We start from the raw sequence: 18,260 nt of genomic DNA, 5'->3' as shown, positions 1-18,260 counted from the left end.
TGTGGGCTTCAGTAGTTGTGGCATGTGGGCTTCAGCAGTTGTGGCACGTGGGCTCAGTAGTTGTGGCACGCGGGCTCTAGAGTGCAGGCTCAGTGGTTGTGGTGCACGGGCTTAGTTGCTCCGCGGCATGTGGGATCTTCCCTGACCAGGGCTCGAACCCGTGTCCCCTGCATTGGGAGGTGGATTCTTAACCACTGCGCCACCAGTGAAGTCCCTTTTGGTTGATTCTTTTTGGTATTATCTCTGTATCTCTAAATAACATGTTAATATTGCCACTACTGAGTTTTCAGTTTTACTTGTCTTCCCACTATGCAAAATAAGGATTCAGCTCTCTTTAAAATCTCCCCTCCCTTTATATTCTCTCCATTCTCCTCATATAGTTATATCCTATTTTTTGGTTAGATTTGCATTCTACTTTAACTTTCTTATGACTACGTAATGCTATTCACTGCTGAGCCATATAATATACTATGGCTCCTTTTCCTTTCCTGAAAAACATTTTTCCTGAAAAAATTTCTTGTTTGTTTCATTTCTTATTATCATTACTACAACTCCTCAATCCACTGAGACACTTCAATTATTCTATCAATTTCATCTTCCTAGAAGAATCTCTCCTTGACCTTTCTGACTTGCTCAAGTCTAGATTTGTTGATTTCTATGCCTAGAGGAAAGCCTTCATCTTGAGACTTTCTTTCAACTTGAATTTGATGATTCCCTTTATTCACCTCTCTCTCTAGCTGAATCCCTCATTTTCAGTATCCCAAATCTTCATCCTTCTTGTTTTACTCCCCAATTTGGTGGAGTAAGCCCTCTAGTAGCTTCCTGATAAAGTGCCTGCAAAGTAAATTTTTTGAGACCCTTCATAATGGAAAATATCTTTACCCTCAGATTTAAAGGACAGTTTGCCAGGTTAAAAGTTCTAGGTTGGAAGTAATTTTTCCTCAGAGTTTTGTAAGTTTTACTATGCTCCCTTTTGTTTTTGTTGAAGTCCAGAGCCATTTTGATTTCTGATCTTGTACTTAACCCACGTGGAAGTTCACCCTTCAGTTCTCGCAAATTTTCTTGAATAACTTTTTGAGCAATTTCATTCCTTCTGTGTCCCTTTCTATGACTCCTACTATCTGGATGTTAAATTTTCTCAAGTGGTACTCTAACTCCTGCCACCCTCCTTCTTCTTGTTTGTTTATTTATTTATTTTTAGCTGCATTGGGTCTTCGTTGCTGCGCGCAGGCTTTCTCTAGCTGTGGCGAGCGGGGGCTACTCTTTGTTGAGGTGCACAGGCTTCTCATTGTGGTGGCTTCTCTTGTTGTGGAGCATGGGCTCTAGGTACCCGGGCTTCAGTAGTTGTGGCATGCGGGCTCAGTAGTTGTGGCTCGTGAGCTCTAGAGCACAGGCTCAGTAGTTGTGGCACATGGGCTTTGTTGCTCTGTGGCATGTGGGATTTTCCCGGACCAGGGCTTGAACCCATGTCCCCTGCATTGGCAGGCGGATTCTTAAGCACTGTGCCACCAGGGAAGTCCCCCTCCTTCTTTTTAAACAAACATTTCTTCCCTTATTTTATAGATAAAAATATCTTAAGCCTGTTGTCTTTGACAACCAGCATTATGATACCAAATGATATCTAACCAATCCTGAATAAAAAGTAATAATCAAAGAAAGTAGTGGTGCTTTTGGAGCTCCATTGAGGCTGCAGGTGTATGAGCCAAACAATGGTCTACCACCAATTGCCCAGTTCAACCAGAGCAGCTCAACTGTGATTAGTTATATACATTGGGATTTCAAGTTTGAAAAGAATCACAGGCCTAAAGGTAGATTTCCACCACCTCCACCCCTAAAATGATTTATAAATCTTTAACAAGTCTACTTTTTGTGGACAAGTAGAGACAAGTGTGGGTGATTTAGTAAGTAGAAAAAGGTCCTCTGCTGGGTTTCCCCCACTGCTGAGACTATTCTGCTTCTGGGTAAGTATTCTACCAGGGTTCACACTTGTGGTAAGATGCCAGTTCAAATCTACAGAAGCTTCAGGATGGGGGAAGGATCACATAGAGTAAATATGACGTCTTCCACTCTGCCCTAGAAAAGAAAGTCACCTGCTTTTCCCAACCCCTCGGGGTATGAATAATAATAAGAGTTCATATTCTATCTCAGAAAAGTTGCCATCTTAGCAAACGAAGAGGTGAATAAGTGAGATACATCCTGTCTTTTCTCTATCTTAGCTCTATGTTTGCCTCCTCACTCACACAAAGCAACAGAAGCAAAAAGCAGAAAATAAGTCAACAATGTAGTATATACACATAAATAAAATAACATCCTCTGTCTTAGATGGTTAAGGTAAACCTTTAAAGACACTTAAAAAGTATGTATGTTTTCCTTGCCTGAAGAGAGGAAATGGAAGAGAACTGTCACTCCTGACATTTACTTACAATCATTTCCCACTTTTAAGAAAGTTCCATAACACAAGCAGCCAATTCCCCAAAATGACAGCTTGCATTTCTGTTCTCACTTTCCAGGTTGTAAACTTCGGTTATGGATATACCCATAGCACACTGCACTACACTGTTACTATGTTCCAATCAGGCAGCTAAAGTAATAGAAACTTAAATATCATAGATCCAGTAGTGTCAGAATTTGGATATCGTATTTTTTTCATAAGCTGGATTGCTAAATGCATCAGGATAAACAAGGTAAGACAATCCCACTGATCAAACCAAAAGCTCCCCAGACCAGGTTCTCCACTTTGCTGGATGTTAAAACTTGGTGAAACTTTTTGTGCTATCTTCTAAGAGTTAAAAGAAGACGTTATAGCCAAAGACCACACCCATGTGTCTCAGCTTTGCCTCATTTCCTTTTTTATCTCCAGTAGGACCTCTCTCAAACTGTTTATCAAATTCTATGGGTTGAAGTGCAAAACTAAATAGTATTAACACCAAAAAGGAAATTAGGCATGTGATGTTCTACCCATCTAAGGTAAACATAAACACTGCATTGCTCAGTTGTGGTTGGTTGAATCCCTGGATGTGGAACTGCCAGTATGGTGGAACCACAGATACGGAGGAACCTTAGATACAGAAGGCTGACTGTAAAATATATGCAGATTTTCAGCTGAGCAGAGGGTTGGCATGCCTAACCCCTGTGTTGTTCAAGGATCAACTGTAGTTAGAATAGTGAAGTTTTACATCAACAGGCTATCTATTTTTCACCATTTCCTTACAGATAATAGGTATGCTTTTAAAAAACATGCAAGTCTTTATTTATTTAGGGCATGCCCCCCAAATTATGCCAATAATTATCTGTTCTAGATTAATAGATGATAATTTAAGATACTCAAATATCCAAGCATTGACATAATGCCTGTATTCTTCTGTAAATAACACTTATGAGTGTCTTGAAGTCTCCTCCACAGTTCACAGATGTACACTGCTAAACTCCATTATCTAAGGTAATAGTCTTGAAAGTAATCAAAAAATATTTAAAATAATCATTTATAAAAGTTAGTAACTCTACCAAAGATTACATAATACAATACTATCCACATATTAACAGTAAACCATTAGCTGAGTAAAACGGTGGGCTCTGGTTGGATGGTTTGTATTCCTTAGAAGCCAGCCCTGTTCTTACGTGTGTGCAGAGGCCATGTACATACCTAGACGGTGCTACTGATTTTCACTTCAAATTAAATAAGTAAAAGCATGCTGAGCTTGCATATGTTCTCAACCACTCCTTTTGAAACTCCCCTATGGGATTTGGCTAGAGTAGAATGTCAGCTTGGTTACTACCTCTAAAGCAAGAAATTTCCTGGCAAAATTGGGAAGCTGATGACAACAAAGTGAAACTGATGCTTTCTCAGTTGAGTATTCCTCCTGGTTTCTTTCAGGGCATAGAAGAGCTTGCCCATGTAGAAGCAACACTCCTTCCTTCATAAACTGGAGTAGAGAAGAGAAAAAACAGTAAAACACTTTATTATCAGCCTCAGTCTACCTACAGCATTTTCCCAGAACAGGGGGGGAAAAAAAAAGGTGGGGGACAAAAATAACCAGGATCAGTACAGCAGTTCTTCTTTCTTGACATTGGTGTTGCACACCCTTTCTTTTACAAGGATTTACTCTAAGGAGTTTTTGTTTGTTCGCCTTTTAAAGTTCTGGACCTTTTAAAGTTCTGGACCTTTTTGCTGAATATTATTGCTGTTTTTAAGAACAATGTACAATTGACCCTTGAACAACATGGGTTTTAACTGCATGGATACACTTACAGGTGAATTTTTTTCCCACTAAATATATACTACAGTACTATACTATCTGAAGTTGGTTGAATCTGAGGATGCAGAACCTCAGACACGGAGGGCTGACTATAAATTACATGCAGATTTTCAACTGCTGGTAGGCTTGGCACCCCTAACCCCCAAGTGTTATTCAAGGGTCCACTGTACTTTCAGATGGGTTCATGAGTGAATTCTTTCAGACCTTCAAATAGAGAGCTCTTAAGCTGTATTTAAACTACCTCAGAGCAGAGAAAGAAGGAACTCTTCTCAATTCTTTTTAGAAAATCAGCATAGCCTTGCTATCAAACTCTGCCAAAGATAACAGTAAAAAGATAACTATAGATGAAACTCAATTACTGATTTTAAATAAAAATGTGACCGAAAAGAAACCTATATGCTTAAATATTACACAATGACCAAGTGTAAGGTTGGTTCAAAAAGTAGAAATCAAGGGTAAAAATGAACTTATTTACAAAACAGAAGTAGAGTCACAGATGCAGAAAACAAACTTATGGCTACCAAGGGGGAAAGGGGGGGACGGATAAATTGGGAGATTGGGATTCACATATACACACTACTATATATAAAATAGATAACTAATAAGAACTTGCTGTATAGCACAGGGAACTCTACTCAATACTCTGTAATGGCCCATATGGGAAAAGAATCTAAAAAAAAAAAAGTGGATATATGTATATGTATAACTGATTCACTTTGCTGTACACCTGAAGCTAACATAACATTGTAAATCAACTATACTCTAATAAAAATTAAAAAACAAACAAACAAAACAACAACAACAAAACCCCCAAAAATCTACTAAAACAATTTTCCATTCTAATAGGTCAAGGAAGAAAAGCACATGATAGGCCATGATAGATGCCAAAATGCCATATGACAAAACTCAACTTCTACTCCTGATAAAAATGTTTAGTAAGTAGTAATGAAAAGACATCATCTTGACAACAAGAAATATACAGACCAAATGAACATTCAACATCTGTTAGTTAAAACTGTTCTCCAAGTGCTAGCCAATGCAAACAGACCAAAAGAAAAAACAAAAACAAAAAAACCCAACTTCAGACACAATCCAAAATCCATTCCCTGCAAAAATCCCAGTAGCTAGAAATATTAAAGACACTTCCTTGATAAATAAAATTATTTGAAATTTACTCTAAAATTCATATTTAATGATGACACAGTAAAAACATCCACAAACTAAGAAATATGATAAGGATGGCCTGAATCAATGTTATTATACACCACTGTTCTGGAGAAGCTAGAAATTTATTAAACCAAAGAAAGAAAGAAGTATAAGGAAGGAGATAAGATTATATTTAGATGACTGTTTTCCTAGAAAATTCAAGAGAAAAAATTTATTACAATAAGTTTAGAAAGTTGGCCAGATATATAAATTATCTACATACCAGTCACAAAATATTACTGGATGGCTAAAATCCCCCCCAAAAGTTACGTTTTAATGAAACATAAACAGTTTGCTTTAAATTTTACCTGAGAAGAGAACGCAATCACCAAGGATATTTTGAAAAAGGCAAATGAAGAGGGACTTGCTTTATGAATTACTAAAAAGTGCCTAATCAAAGAGATTGGTATTTGTATAGGAAGAGGCAAATAGAACACAGCAACAGAAGAATCCAAAAAAAAAAAAGACTCATGTACAGGTGGAAATTTACTATATTAAGGTAGTATTTCTAGTCAGTTGGGAAAGAATTGATTTCAGCAAATGATTTCAGGGAAAATGGCTAAACCCTATCTTATACAATGTACAAAAATAATTTTCATATGTTTTAATGAGTAAAGCATACAAAACTATAAAAAGAATTAACAGACAATACAGGAAAATATTTTAATAATTTTTGAGTAAGGACAGCATTCTTAAGCGATACAAAACCTGGGCATTTAAACCAAAGACTGATAGTTCTTGAAAATATTTGCCATATAATTCACAGAGGATTAATATATCTGTATCCTAATGAAATACAGATAATTTTGTAGAACAAGAGCAAAATATATAGACAGGCAATATCAAGAAATGGTTAACTACATATGGTACATCCAGGCAAAGGAATACCATGCTGACATTAAGATAAAGTAGAGCTACATGTGGTAAGATTTCCACTATATATTTTTCATTTGAAAAACCAGATAATAGAAATGTATGCATACATAATCTCATTTTCATAAGAAAGCGAAACAACATGTTTACATACACATGAGAGATGTGGAAGACGTTGGAGTACCTGTGGTTGGGGAGAGGGCTGTGAAGGAGTTACATTTTCTGCTTTATGCATGACTATCACTTTAGGGTTCTCCTCCCCTCCCTAATGAGAGGGGCAAAATAATTTTTCAGCAGAATACAGAGCTTGCTTCTCTGCTACCTCTCGTTTGAAATGTGTATTCCAACCGTGGTAGGGAAGCAGATCACGTTATTTTCCTTCACTTTCATGTCATTTCACTTCCTTTACTACCGGTTTCTCTCTTAAGATATAACTTGTCAAATGAATCTGTGAGATAAATGACACTTGACATAGCAAAGGCTGCTCTACTTCTGCTTGTTACAGCGTAATAAGAGACACAAAGACTCTTTGGTTTGAGTGTCTTCCCCCTTCTTTCTTCACTTCGTGACAAGCACAGCTTGTGACACCCGTAACTCGTCGCTAGTCAGTTTACGCCGCGCTGGGGATTCCACCTAACGCCCGGTTCCCACTGGGGGCAGGGTTTGCTTCTGCTCTTTCCGCCTCAGCCATCTATTCTCTCCGTGACCCTCGGGGAAGTTACCCAACTTCTCATTGACAAGGCTATGATAACACCCCACAGGAAAGCTGAGAGCAAAACTGTGCAATAATCTTGGGGGAAAAACAACAGAAAGAACCGACGAAGTTTTCGGAAGAGTAACAACGATAGTACTAGCTTCTGCAAGGCTGCCCGCGTCCTCAAAGGAGGCTGGGACCTCCAGGCGGGGTCCACTGCTCACCCTGATATCGCAAACCCTGCCTCCCCGGTGGCTAGCCAAGAAGTCAAGTCACCGAGAGCAGCCGACGCCGAGTCGGGCAGGATCCCTCCCCTGCTGCCGTCGCAGCGGGGTCCGTCGTTGCTGCGCTGACGTCGCGGGCCCGGAAAGCCCCTCCCTGGTCCACTCGGGGATGGTGACCCAGGTGGTTTCTCTCGCACTAAGTCCCTCCCCACTCTGAGAACTGGTTGTCTCTGCAGCTCCTCGGCTTCTCTCCCTGCGGCGCCCATACGGCCCGCGTCGCTCACACACACAAGTTCTCTGTCGCCGTGCCCGACGGCTTCGGACACACCAACTAGCTCACGAAGTTTCTTACTCACAGTTCAGGGCTTCCGCGCCGCTCTCTCACACCGCGGGTCGCCGGCGCCCGGCAGAGTGACTCCAACCGGAAGTTGTTTTCCGTTCCAGTTCAGAGGGCAGCGCCTGCGCGCGGAGCATTAACCCTTCACCCTCTACCTCTCCAGGCCTGGCCTCTCCGGCCCCGCCCCTCCCCGCCCCGCCCACTCTCGCCCGCTCATCCAAGCCCCGCCCAGCGCAGCCCCGCCCCTCCTCGCAGGGAAAACCACAGCCACGGAAAGGCGTACAATGTCAAGTTTAAAGGTCACCTGAGTGTGTTGGCTAGCTTTTTTGCCAAACAACAAATAACAGGGTCTAGCATCACCCAGTGTGTGAGCTGAGAATCACCTGAGAATTACGCAAGAATCACCTGAGAGGCTTGTTAAAGACGTAGATTCACCCCTAGAGATTCCCAGAGTTCAGAGCAACTGGGGTGAAGCCCAGGAACCCGAATTTTCAACATATCCCTATATGAATGTGATTAAGGTGATTAAACTCCACACTCTGAGAAAAATTACACACACACACACACACACACACACACACACACACACACACACATTTGGTTTTCCCCCAACTAGTAACACCTTTCATTAAAAGTACTTGCTAAAGTCGAATGATTGCTACATGCAAGTAGACCTTTAACATTTCCCATGACTTACGATTCCCCGTTATTCCGTTTCCTAACCATGCTTGAATATTCTCCAAGATAGAAAGTTTAGACAGATAACTCAAGAAAAGTTTTAGCTCGAATACCTACTACCTCAGGCAAGTTGCTTAACCTAATGAACATTGATACTCTAAAATCTGACAAATGACAATGATAACGTACATCACTGGATGGATGGTTGCAGAATCAATCCATAATGTAAGCAAAAGTCGTGGTAAAGTTCAGAATGCTCTGTAAATGAAAGGTGTTGTCTGGAATCACTCATGTCATGCTGGCTCCTTCCCACCACCAAGGTCATCCCGAGGACTCCTTTCAGGAAAAGAGCAGTCAAATCCACAGCACATGTGGAAGCTTCCTGAGAGCACTGAAGGCTGGGACTCTCTACATGGACTGGAGCATAACTGTTCTGGGTGAATGCATGTAGCACTTTCAGAAGCTTCCATGGTGATGACCTACTATTTATTTAATTAAACATTATTTTTAAAACTCACTATTTTTGCATATATCTGACAAGGGTTAATGGTGTTTGCAAAAGACTTTATCACCAAGCACAAGCATACTAAGGGTGCTGAAATAGTGATTTCATAGTAAAGATTAAAATGACCATGAGTACTGTATATTGTTGTCAGGCAGAGCCTGCTCTAGAGCATAGCTCTATATCCATAGACTTGATGAAATTTCCAAAGTTGAGAACACTCCTGAACACTCCTGTAACACTCCTGTCCTAGTGGTCTTGGCTAAGCCATACCTGGACAGGTCTTCAGTCCATCCAAGAATCTTTAATCAGCCTGAAAGTTGCAAGGCTAGCCCTGGAATCTTGAGCTCCTTTTTTCTAGTCATGCTGTCCCATATAACTTAGAAGCTACTGTCTCCCAGGGGAGTCCAGGATCTTGCTCCTCCTAGGATAGTATCTTTTCTCTGTTAGAGCAGAAGGATGGGGTTCTGACTGCCTCAGTTTCTCCCTACATTTCTGAATCATGGATGTTTATACTTCTTTCCTTAGGCCAGTAAGTCCAAGAATTTAAAAACTTGCCAAATTGCAGTGTATTCTACTTGGTTAACTTGAATATTGGGCTTATTTTTTAAAGTCAAAGCCAAAACATAATTTAAAAACCTTTTTTTATAAAAAAACAGAAACTTCTTGTGTATAGCATTATGACCAGTTGAACAGTTTTCTTGTAATAAGTAATTGAGTTAAACATGACAGTACAGCACATTTTAAAAAAGAATTTTTAAGAGTAATTTTAAGTTCACGGGAAATGTGAGAGGAAGATACAGAGATTTACCACATACTCCCTACCCTGAAACATGCATAAGACTGTTTCATCATCAACACTTCCCATCAGGGTGATACGTTTGTCACAATTGATGAACCTACATTGACATACTATTATCATTCAAAGTCCATAGTTTCCATTAGGGTTCACTCTTGGTGTTGTACATTTGATGGGTGTGGACAGAAGCATAATGCCATGTATCTATCATTATAGTATTATACTACAGTATACTGGAGGATACTAGTATACTCTATACACTCTGACATGTATCCATCATTATAGTATCATACTATACAAGAATAATTTCATTGCCCTAAAAATCCTCTATGATCCACCTATTCATCTCTCCCTCTCCCTAATCTCTGACAACCACTGGTCTTTTTACTGTCTCCATAGTTTTGCCTTTTCCAGATTGTCATATTGTTGGAATCATACAGTAGATAGCCTTTTCAGATTGGCTTCTTTCACTTAGTAATATGCATTTGAGTTTCTTCCATGCCTTTTCATGGCTTGATAGATCATTTCTTTTTAGCACTGAATAATATTCCATTGTCTGGATGTACCACAGTTTATTTATCCATTTGCCTACTGAAGGACACCTTGGTTGCTTCAACTTTTGGCAAGTTGAATAAAGCTGCTATAAACATTAGTGCACAGGTTTTTGTGTGCACATATTTTCAACTACTTTGGGTAAATACTAAGGAGCGTGATTGTTGGGCTGTAGAGCAAGAGTATATTTAGTTTTGTAACAAGCTGCCAAAGTGTCTTCCAAAGTGGCTGTACCATTTTGCATTCCCACCAGCAATGAATGGGAGTTCCTTTTGCTCCACGTCCTCATCAGCATTTGGTGTTGTCAGTGTTCTGGCTTTTGACCATTCAAATAGGAGTGTAGTGGTATCTCATTGTGTTTTAATTTTCATTTCCCTGATGACATATAATGTGGAGCATCTATTCACATGGTTATTTGCAATCTGTATATCTTCTTTTGTGAACTATCTGTTAAGGTATTTGGCCTATTTTAAAATTGGGTTGTTTGTTTTCTTATTGTTGAATTTTAAGAGTTCTTTTTATGTTTTGTATAACAGTCCTTTATCAGATGTATCTTTTGAAAATATTTTCTCCCAGTCTGTGGCTTGTCTTTTCATTCTTTTTACAGTGTCTTTTGCAGAGCAGAAAAATTTAATTTTAACAAAGTCTAACTTATCCAGCACTGCTTTTGAGCAAATTGAAGGAGCTACTTTGACTATTTCTAATTTAAATAGTAGAATTTAATAATACACTCAGAATCTAAAACTGAATTCATGAGCATTTTGAAATATGAAAGTGCTAAACACTTTAAATAAGGAAAGAAAAAATTAAACACACATTTCTTAACTATATATTTTTATCTCTTTCCACTCCCATGATGTTGTAGTCATGAAGAGAAGTGGCTGCATACTGCTCCAATGTCTGAAACATGCATAAATGCTGGGGTAAGTGGATGAGTTTGTGCTAAAACAGTGTCAAACATTTTCCTTTTTTTATAATGATGATGAATTTTTTAGAAATGACATACAATATGTTTTATTAAGGTTAGGGATTGAGTTGGGATATTCATTTGAGGAATAATTCTTTAAAAATGACATAATTTCACTCTAATTTTCCTTATATTATTATATACCTCAGGTTAACAAGTAGTACTGGAGGGTAGGGTGGAATGAAAATGAGAACTGCAGCTTTATTAAAACTATTTCAGGACCTGTTTTCAAAACTGCTTAATATTTTATTGAGAGTTCTGAATATAAATCTAGAAACAAGGAAAGCTGCCAGTATAAACACTTACTACAACTAACTTGGAATGCCAGGTATGCATCAATGGTCTTAGTCAAATCTTTGATGTGAAATATCACTATTAATAGAATCTGGTTGACTTCTGATTTAGGATGACATCTGGACTAGCTGTTTTTGTCTCAGAGTCTCTGAATTAAATGCCTAATGAAAAATCAGAAAAATATGAGAACTCATAATAGCATCAAAAGGCAGGATTGATGACCAGACCCAGCGCATATGGCTGAGAGGCTGTGCCCTGTACAGGGCACTCGGCTGAAATAGGTGCTCACTCACTTGCCAAGCCTTGCTACCTTGGGCTTGAGTCTTCCAGAGTTGCTATAACCCTGCTGATAAGCACCCTACTGACAGAATTTGACAAGATTTTCCACCACTTGCAAGAACTGTAGGGCTGAAATGGACATGAGCTTTGTTGTTTGAAGGTGAGCAAACCTGTGACCCTGAAGGATAGTAAGAAAGCTATCTGCTTCTGCTTCATGTCACCTACTAGTGAATTGGACAGTAACCCCACTATTATGTGTCACCTTCAAGTACTGTTTTACAACTTGTTGCCCCATTATCCCCCATTAGTACGTGTTTTTCTTATCTATTGATATTTTTGAGCTCTGGTTTGGAGTATACCAACATGATCCCAATGGGAGTGGACAGATGTGATACTCTGTATCTAAGGATATGTGAAGCAAATAATGGAAGGGCCTGGGCAGATAGAGCTGTGTGTTTGACTCTCTGGGAGTTTAGTTTTTCATACATGGCTCGTATCAAGGAAAAGACCAATGATTTTTTCCTGATTAACCAGGAATTCTTTTCTTCATATTAAAACAACTAGGCAATAAGGGTGAGGGATCTCTGCCTCAGGCCAGTATTCATAGTGACAAAGTTGGTAAATGTTAGCTTTAGGTCCAAAAGTTAGCTGTGAACTATGCATGTCTTTATGCCTCCCAGCTCAAGATCTGTGCTGAGGAGCTAGTAGAAATCAGGAAAATAATGAGAAGAACCAAATAAAATCCACACTTCTGGTTAGTAAGGGCTACACAAACCTTGGAATGAGTTTAATACAAGATATAATATACTTGTATTAATGAGTGTAATACAAGATAAAGCATCCCTTTGAAAAGACTGTGCTGCATAAAGGAAGAAGAGCAAAGCCCCCCCAAATCCTGAGAAAATGAACACTCTAGAAAATGGTTTGCCAGAAGCATAAGTAAGTGGAAAGAATCCAATTTGTATTTTCTGTGATACAAGAGTTGAAATCTAAGGCATGATATTAAGCTAAGACAAGAAGGGAGACATAAAAACAAAGTTGGGTAAGTTAAGGCTGTAAGGACACAGAACATGCAACATCAAAATTCAAATATTATTTGAACATAATAAAAAATGGAATCCATATTGCAGAATGTTAAATCAATGATTAGAGAAAAAGCTTGAAAAACTCTCTCAAAATGTGAATGGAAAGGAGAAATAGATGAAAACCATTAAATGTAATAGTGGAAAGATAGTGCTCCAACTTCTGAAAAAGAGATCCGAGTAAATGGAACAGAAATAGCAACTAAAGATATATCAGAATATATCCGAAGTAATACTTTGATATAAGACAATCAGAGATGAAAAGAACTCAGTGAGTTTTGAAATGTATTAATGAAAACAGCCCAACATTTTGACCTATCCTGATAAAGATTGCAATGTTAAATTATGTATCCATTCATCTATTCAGGAACTATTTTGTGAGTGCTTGCTATATGCTAAAAGTTAGGGCTACAAAGATTACCAAGTCACAGTTCTACCTTAAAAGAACTTAGTGTCTATTGTGGATGATATACATACAAGAAACAGGCAATTGCTATACAATGTGGTATTACACCATAACAATAAGGGTAAGAATAGGGTACTCAAAAAACACATTGGATGACACTTAGTCTAGTCATCAGGGGGTGAGAGAAAGCTTTCTGAATCTAAAGTATGGAAAAAATTCAATAAGAATACAGATTAAAAAATGAAACTATTTTCAAAGGAAGAAAAAAAAAATGAAAAATAGACTTAACTTCAACATTAAACTTCAGAAGCTGAATAGAATAACACGTAGAGCAGCCTGAGAAAGATTTGACTTACAAAGTCTATACCCACTCGAATTATCATTTTCATAGGAAAGGAAAACTAAGACATTCTTAGATACCTTATAGTTCAGAGATATTTCACCTATGTCCTGAAATAACTGGACATACACTTCAGTTAGTCAGAAGGGAATCAAAGTGCAAAAACTAAGAAAGGTGAAATTCTGATAGAAAAGAAATATCTGTAAATATTTGAAATAATTTAAATATTGGACTAGGTAAAAACTTGTTGCAAATATAATGAGAATATTAAAAGTAATCTTTAAGATATAAGGTCCAAGTATAAATAAATAGGTTAGTAATAATTTGTTCTAAACTTCCTGATTATAGCAACAAAAACTCAAGTGGGTAGAAGAGAGGTGGCAGGAAGGAGAAAGTTCTAATTTACTCATTTTCTTATCTTCTATATGTGAAAACAAGGAAAAGATAGGCTCTCATTCTAACAATGATATTATAATTGAACATATATTATTTTAGATTTTTTTTTTAAATATAAAGGTAAATAACTACAAGTAGACTTAAAAGCAATTATACTCCAATAAAGCCATTAAAAATTATATGCTTATTGTTTATGTTTATGTTTTTGGCCACACCTCATGGCTTGTGGGATCTTAGTTCCCCCACCAGGGATTGAACCCTGGCCCTTGGCAGTGAGAGCGAGGAGTCCTAACCGTTGGACCACCATAGAATTCCTCATTTTTTCATGCTCCTCAATAGAGGAGAAAGAAAGGAAAACATTGCTCATGTAATGAAGATGTAAAACTCATCCAATAAGGTAACTCTTGTGAGCACTCCTCTGCAACATTGTTTTTGCACGCATATACTCTGTTCTCATTGTCAACTCTGTCCTCACTGTCACACTCTGACTCTATTGACACCCCTTGTTCAGGCCATCATCAAATTCATATTTACCACACAATCTCCTAACTATTCTCCTAACTTTTTCTCTTGTCAAATTCTAAATTTTATTATGTTCCTTTAGCACCTAAAGTCACTTTCTATTAACCTTAGAATAAAATCCAAACTCTAAACATAGTATGAGGTTTCTTCTTACTTCTCTAGACTCATATCCTGCCTCTTCTTCTGGCTTCTTTCAACACCTCAAATGCTACGTGTTCTGTCTTTTTCAGGTGTTTGCTAGTGTGTTTTCCTCATACTAGAACATGTTTCCCTCACATTTTGCTTGGTCTATTAAGGCCTCAGCTGAATGGTCTGATTCAAAGCAGGGCCTCACTTGACTTCTCTTCCAGGTTAGAACTATGGGCTCCTATTTCACCCTGTCCTTTCCCCTTTATGACATGCCTCACACTTGAAATTCCAAGACACATATTTGGGTGTTTCTGAAGTTAGGATGACTATTACAACTAATATTAAAGAAACTTGTAACACAGTCTGAGGCCTAGATGATCATTGCCCTCACAAAGGCAAACTCAAGCTGACATAGGCTAATGCAAGCAGGCTATAAATGAGAGTTCTCATTAAAATTGCCCCAGTCATATGTTGGTATTGTCATTTACTAACCATGTGACCAACCCCGAGCTTCAGTTTCTTCTCCTGTCAAGTATAGATTATAATAATACTGGCCTCAAAAGTTGTGTGTGGGGCTTTCCTGGTGGCGCAGTGGTTGAAAGCCCGCCTGCCAGTGCAGGGGACACGGGTTTGTGCCCCGGTCTGGGAGGGTCCCACATGCCGCGGAGCGGCTGGGCCCGTGAGCCATGGCCAGTGGGCCTGCGCGTCCGGAGCCTGTGCTTCGCAACGGGAGAGGCCACAACAGTGAGAGGCCCGTGTACCACAAAAGAAAAAAAAAAAAAAAGTTGTGTGTGTATGTGTATGTGTACAGTGAGATAATATATGAACAGGGCCTGGATTATAGGAGGAACTCAATAAATATTAGCTAATACAGTTGACATTTGAACAATGAGAGGGTTGGGGCACCAACCCCCCTATGCAGTTGAAAATCCACATATAATGTTACAGTCAGCCCTCCATATCCATGGTTCTGTAACTGCAGATTCAACCAACTGCAGATCGTGTAGTACATGTTTATTGAAAAGAATCCACATATTAGTGGACTCATGCAGTTCAATCCCATGTTGTATAGATAATATCTGTAACTTAAGTAGGTCGTTCTACATGCAGTTGATTTTTAATTTAAGTAAGTAGTCAGAATTATCATTTAAAATGTCTTTAAAAGTTCACCCTAAGGAAGTGTAGAGATTGTACTTACTAGGAAAATCTCTTACTTTAAATCAATTGTCTTACATATGCCCAAAAAGCCAAAGGAAACTGTGAACCAAAAAACCAAAGGAAATCAGAAAATGATGTATGAACAAGACGACATTATCAATAAAGAGATAGAAATTGTAAAAAGGAACCAAATAGAAACTCTGGAACTGAATAGTACAATAAGTGAAATGAAAAATTCACTAGAGGGGCAACAGATTTGAGCAGGCAGAAGACGTCAGTGAATGTGATTATAAGACATTTGAAACTATCTAGATAGAGGAACAGAAAGGGAAAAAGAATAAAGAAAAGTGCATAGAGCCTAAGAGGCCTATGAAACATCATCTTGTAAGCCAAAATATGCATTATGGAAGTTCTGAAGGAGAGGTGAGAGAAAAGGAGCAGAAAATATATTTAAAGAAATAATGGTTGAAAACTTCCCAATTTGATGAAAGACTGAATCTGTACATTCAAGAAGTTCAGTGAACTCAAGTAGGCTAAACTCAGATTCACACTGAGACACATTATAATCAAACTGTTGAAAGCCAAATACAGTGAGAGAATCTTGAAAGCAGTGAGAGAGAAGCAACTCTTTATTTACAAGGGATCCTCTGTAAGATTAACAGCCAATTTCACTTTGGAATCATGGAGGCCAGAAGGCAGTGGGATGACATATTTAAAATGCTGGGAAAAAAAAAGAAATAGGTGCCAACCAAGAATTCTATATCCAGCAAAACCATTCTTCAAAAATGAAGGAGAAATTAAGACATTCTGAATTTATGAAAAACCCACAGCTAACGTCATACTCAATGGTGAAAGACTGAAAGATTTGTCCCTAAGATCAGGAACAAGACAAGGGTGCTTTTTTTCACTACTGCTATTCAACATTGTCATGGTAGTTCTAGCAAGAGCAATTAAACAAGAAAAAAAAAAGGCATCTAAATTAAAAAGGAAGAAGTAAAACTATATCTGCAAATGACATTATCCTACATGTAGAAAATCCCAAACAATCCACAGGAAAGCTACTAGAGCTAATAAATGAACTTAGCAAAGTTGCAGGATACAAGATCAACACTCAGAAATCAGTTGGTTTCAATATGTTATCAATGAACAATTCAAAAAGAAAATTAAGGAAACAATTTATAATAGCATCCAAAAGAATGAAATATCTAGGAATAAATTTAACCAAAGAGGCAAATGACTTGTACACTGAAAACTACAAAATATTGCTGACAAAAATGAAAGAAGACCTAAATAAATGGGAAGACATCCTGTGTTCATGATTGGAAGAGTTAAAATTGTTAAAATGGCAATACTCCCCAAATGATCTACAGATTTAATGTAATCTGTATCAAAATTCCAATGACTTTTTTCAGAAATGAAAAAGCCAATCTTCAGTTTCATGTAGAATTGCAAGGAGCCCTAAATAACCAAGGAATATTGAAAAAATTAAAAGAGTTGGAGGACTCACACTTCCCCATTTCAAAACTCATTACAAAGCTACAGTAATCAAAACAGTGTGATAAGAGCATAAAGATAGACATATAGACCACAGGAATAGAACGGAGAGTCCAGAAATAAACCCTTACATCTATGGCCAATTGATTTTGAGCAGAGTACAAAGACCATTTAATGGAGAAAGAATAGTCTTTTCAACAAATGATGTTGGAGCAACTGATATCCATAATGAAAATAACAAAACTGGACCCCTATCTCACATTATATACAAAAACTAACTCAAAGTGAAAAAGTAATCTAAATACAAGAGCTAAAACTATACAACTTAGAAAAGACGTAAATAATTGTGACCTTGAATTTGGCAATGGATTCTTAGGTATGATACCAAAATCATAAACAAAAAAATACAATCAAGAAAAAAATAAATTGGACTCTAAAAATTTTTGAAAATAAACTTTTGTGCATTGAAAGACATTATCAAAAGGCAATCTGTAGAATGGGAGAAAATGTTTGCAAATTATGTATTTCATAAGAGTCGTGTATCCAGAATATATAAAGAACTCTTTTATTATATTAGCCTAACAACAGAAGGACAACTCAATTAAAAAATGGGTAAAGGACTTGAAGACATTTTTCCAAGGAGACTATACAGTTGACTAAAAAGCACATGAAAGGATGTTTGACATCATTAGTCATTAGGGTAATGCAAATCAAAACCACAATGAGGAAAAAAAAAAAAAAAAAAAACGCAATGAGGTATCATGTAACATCCATTAGGATGACTATAATAATAATAACTTAAAAAACAAAAAGGGGACTTCCCTGGTTAAGAATCCACCTGCCAATGCAGGGAACGTGGGCTTGATCCTTGGTCTGGGAAGATCCCACATGCTGTGGAGCAACTAAGCCTGTGCGCCACAACTACTGAGCTTGCGCTCTACAACCTGCGAGCCACAACTACTGAGCCCATGCATTGCAACTACTAAAGCCTGCACGCTCTAGGGCCCACCTGCCACAACTACTGAGCCTGTGTGCTGCAACTACTGAGCCCGCATGCTGCAACTACTGAAGC

The 18,260-nt window shown here is 38.1% G+C and overlaps 1 protein-coding gene across 8 annotated transcripts in view; it reads right to left on the bottom strand.

Moving 5' to 3' along the window:
* TANK (TRAF family member associated NFKB activator) overlaps window positions 1–18,260 on the bottom strand; it is an 87,475-nt gene that overhangs the window by 64,668 nt on the left and 4,547 nt on the right. For 2 of the 8 annotated variants that reach the window (XR_004481535.2, XM_033421769.2), the window contains exon 1: window positions 7,254–7,591. The exons of 2 other annotated variants lie outside the window; for them this stretch is intronic. Coding sequence is in view for 4 of the 6 variants with exons in the window: in XM_033421769.2 (XP_033277660.1) it covers window positions 7,254–7,519 (266 nt within the window). In the remaining 2 variants the exon portion in view is untranslated. 4 more of the 8 variants (XM_033421771.2, XM_033421770.2, XM_033421768.2 and 1 more) reach the window with 4 other exon arrangements.

This window comes from Orcinus orca, chromosome 7 (assembly GCF_937001465.1).
Source record: "Orcinus orca chromosome 7, mOrcOrc1.1, whole genome shotgun sequence".
In the NCBI taxonomy this organism is placed as follows: domain Eukaryota; kingdom Metazoa; phylum Chordata; class Mammalia; order Artiodactyla; family Delphinidae; genus Orcinus; species Orcinus orca.
This window is presented reverse-complemented; position numbering and strand designations above follow the sequence as displayed.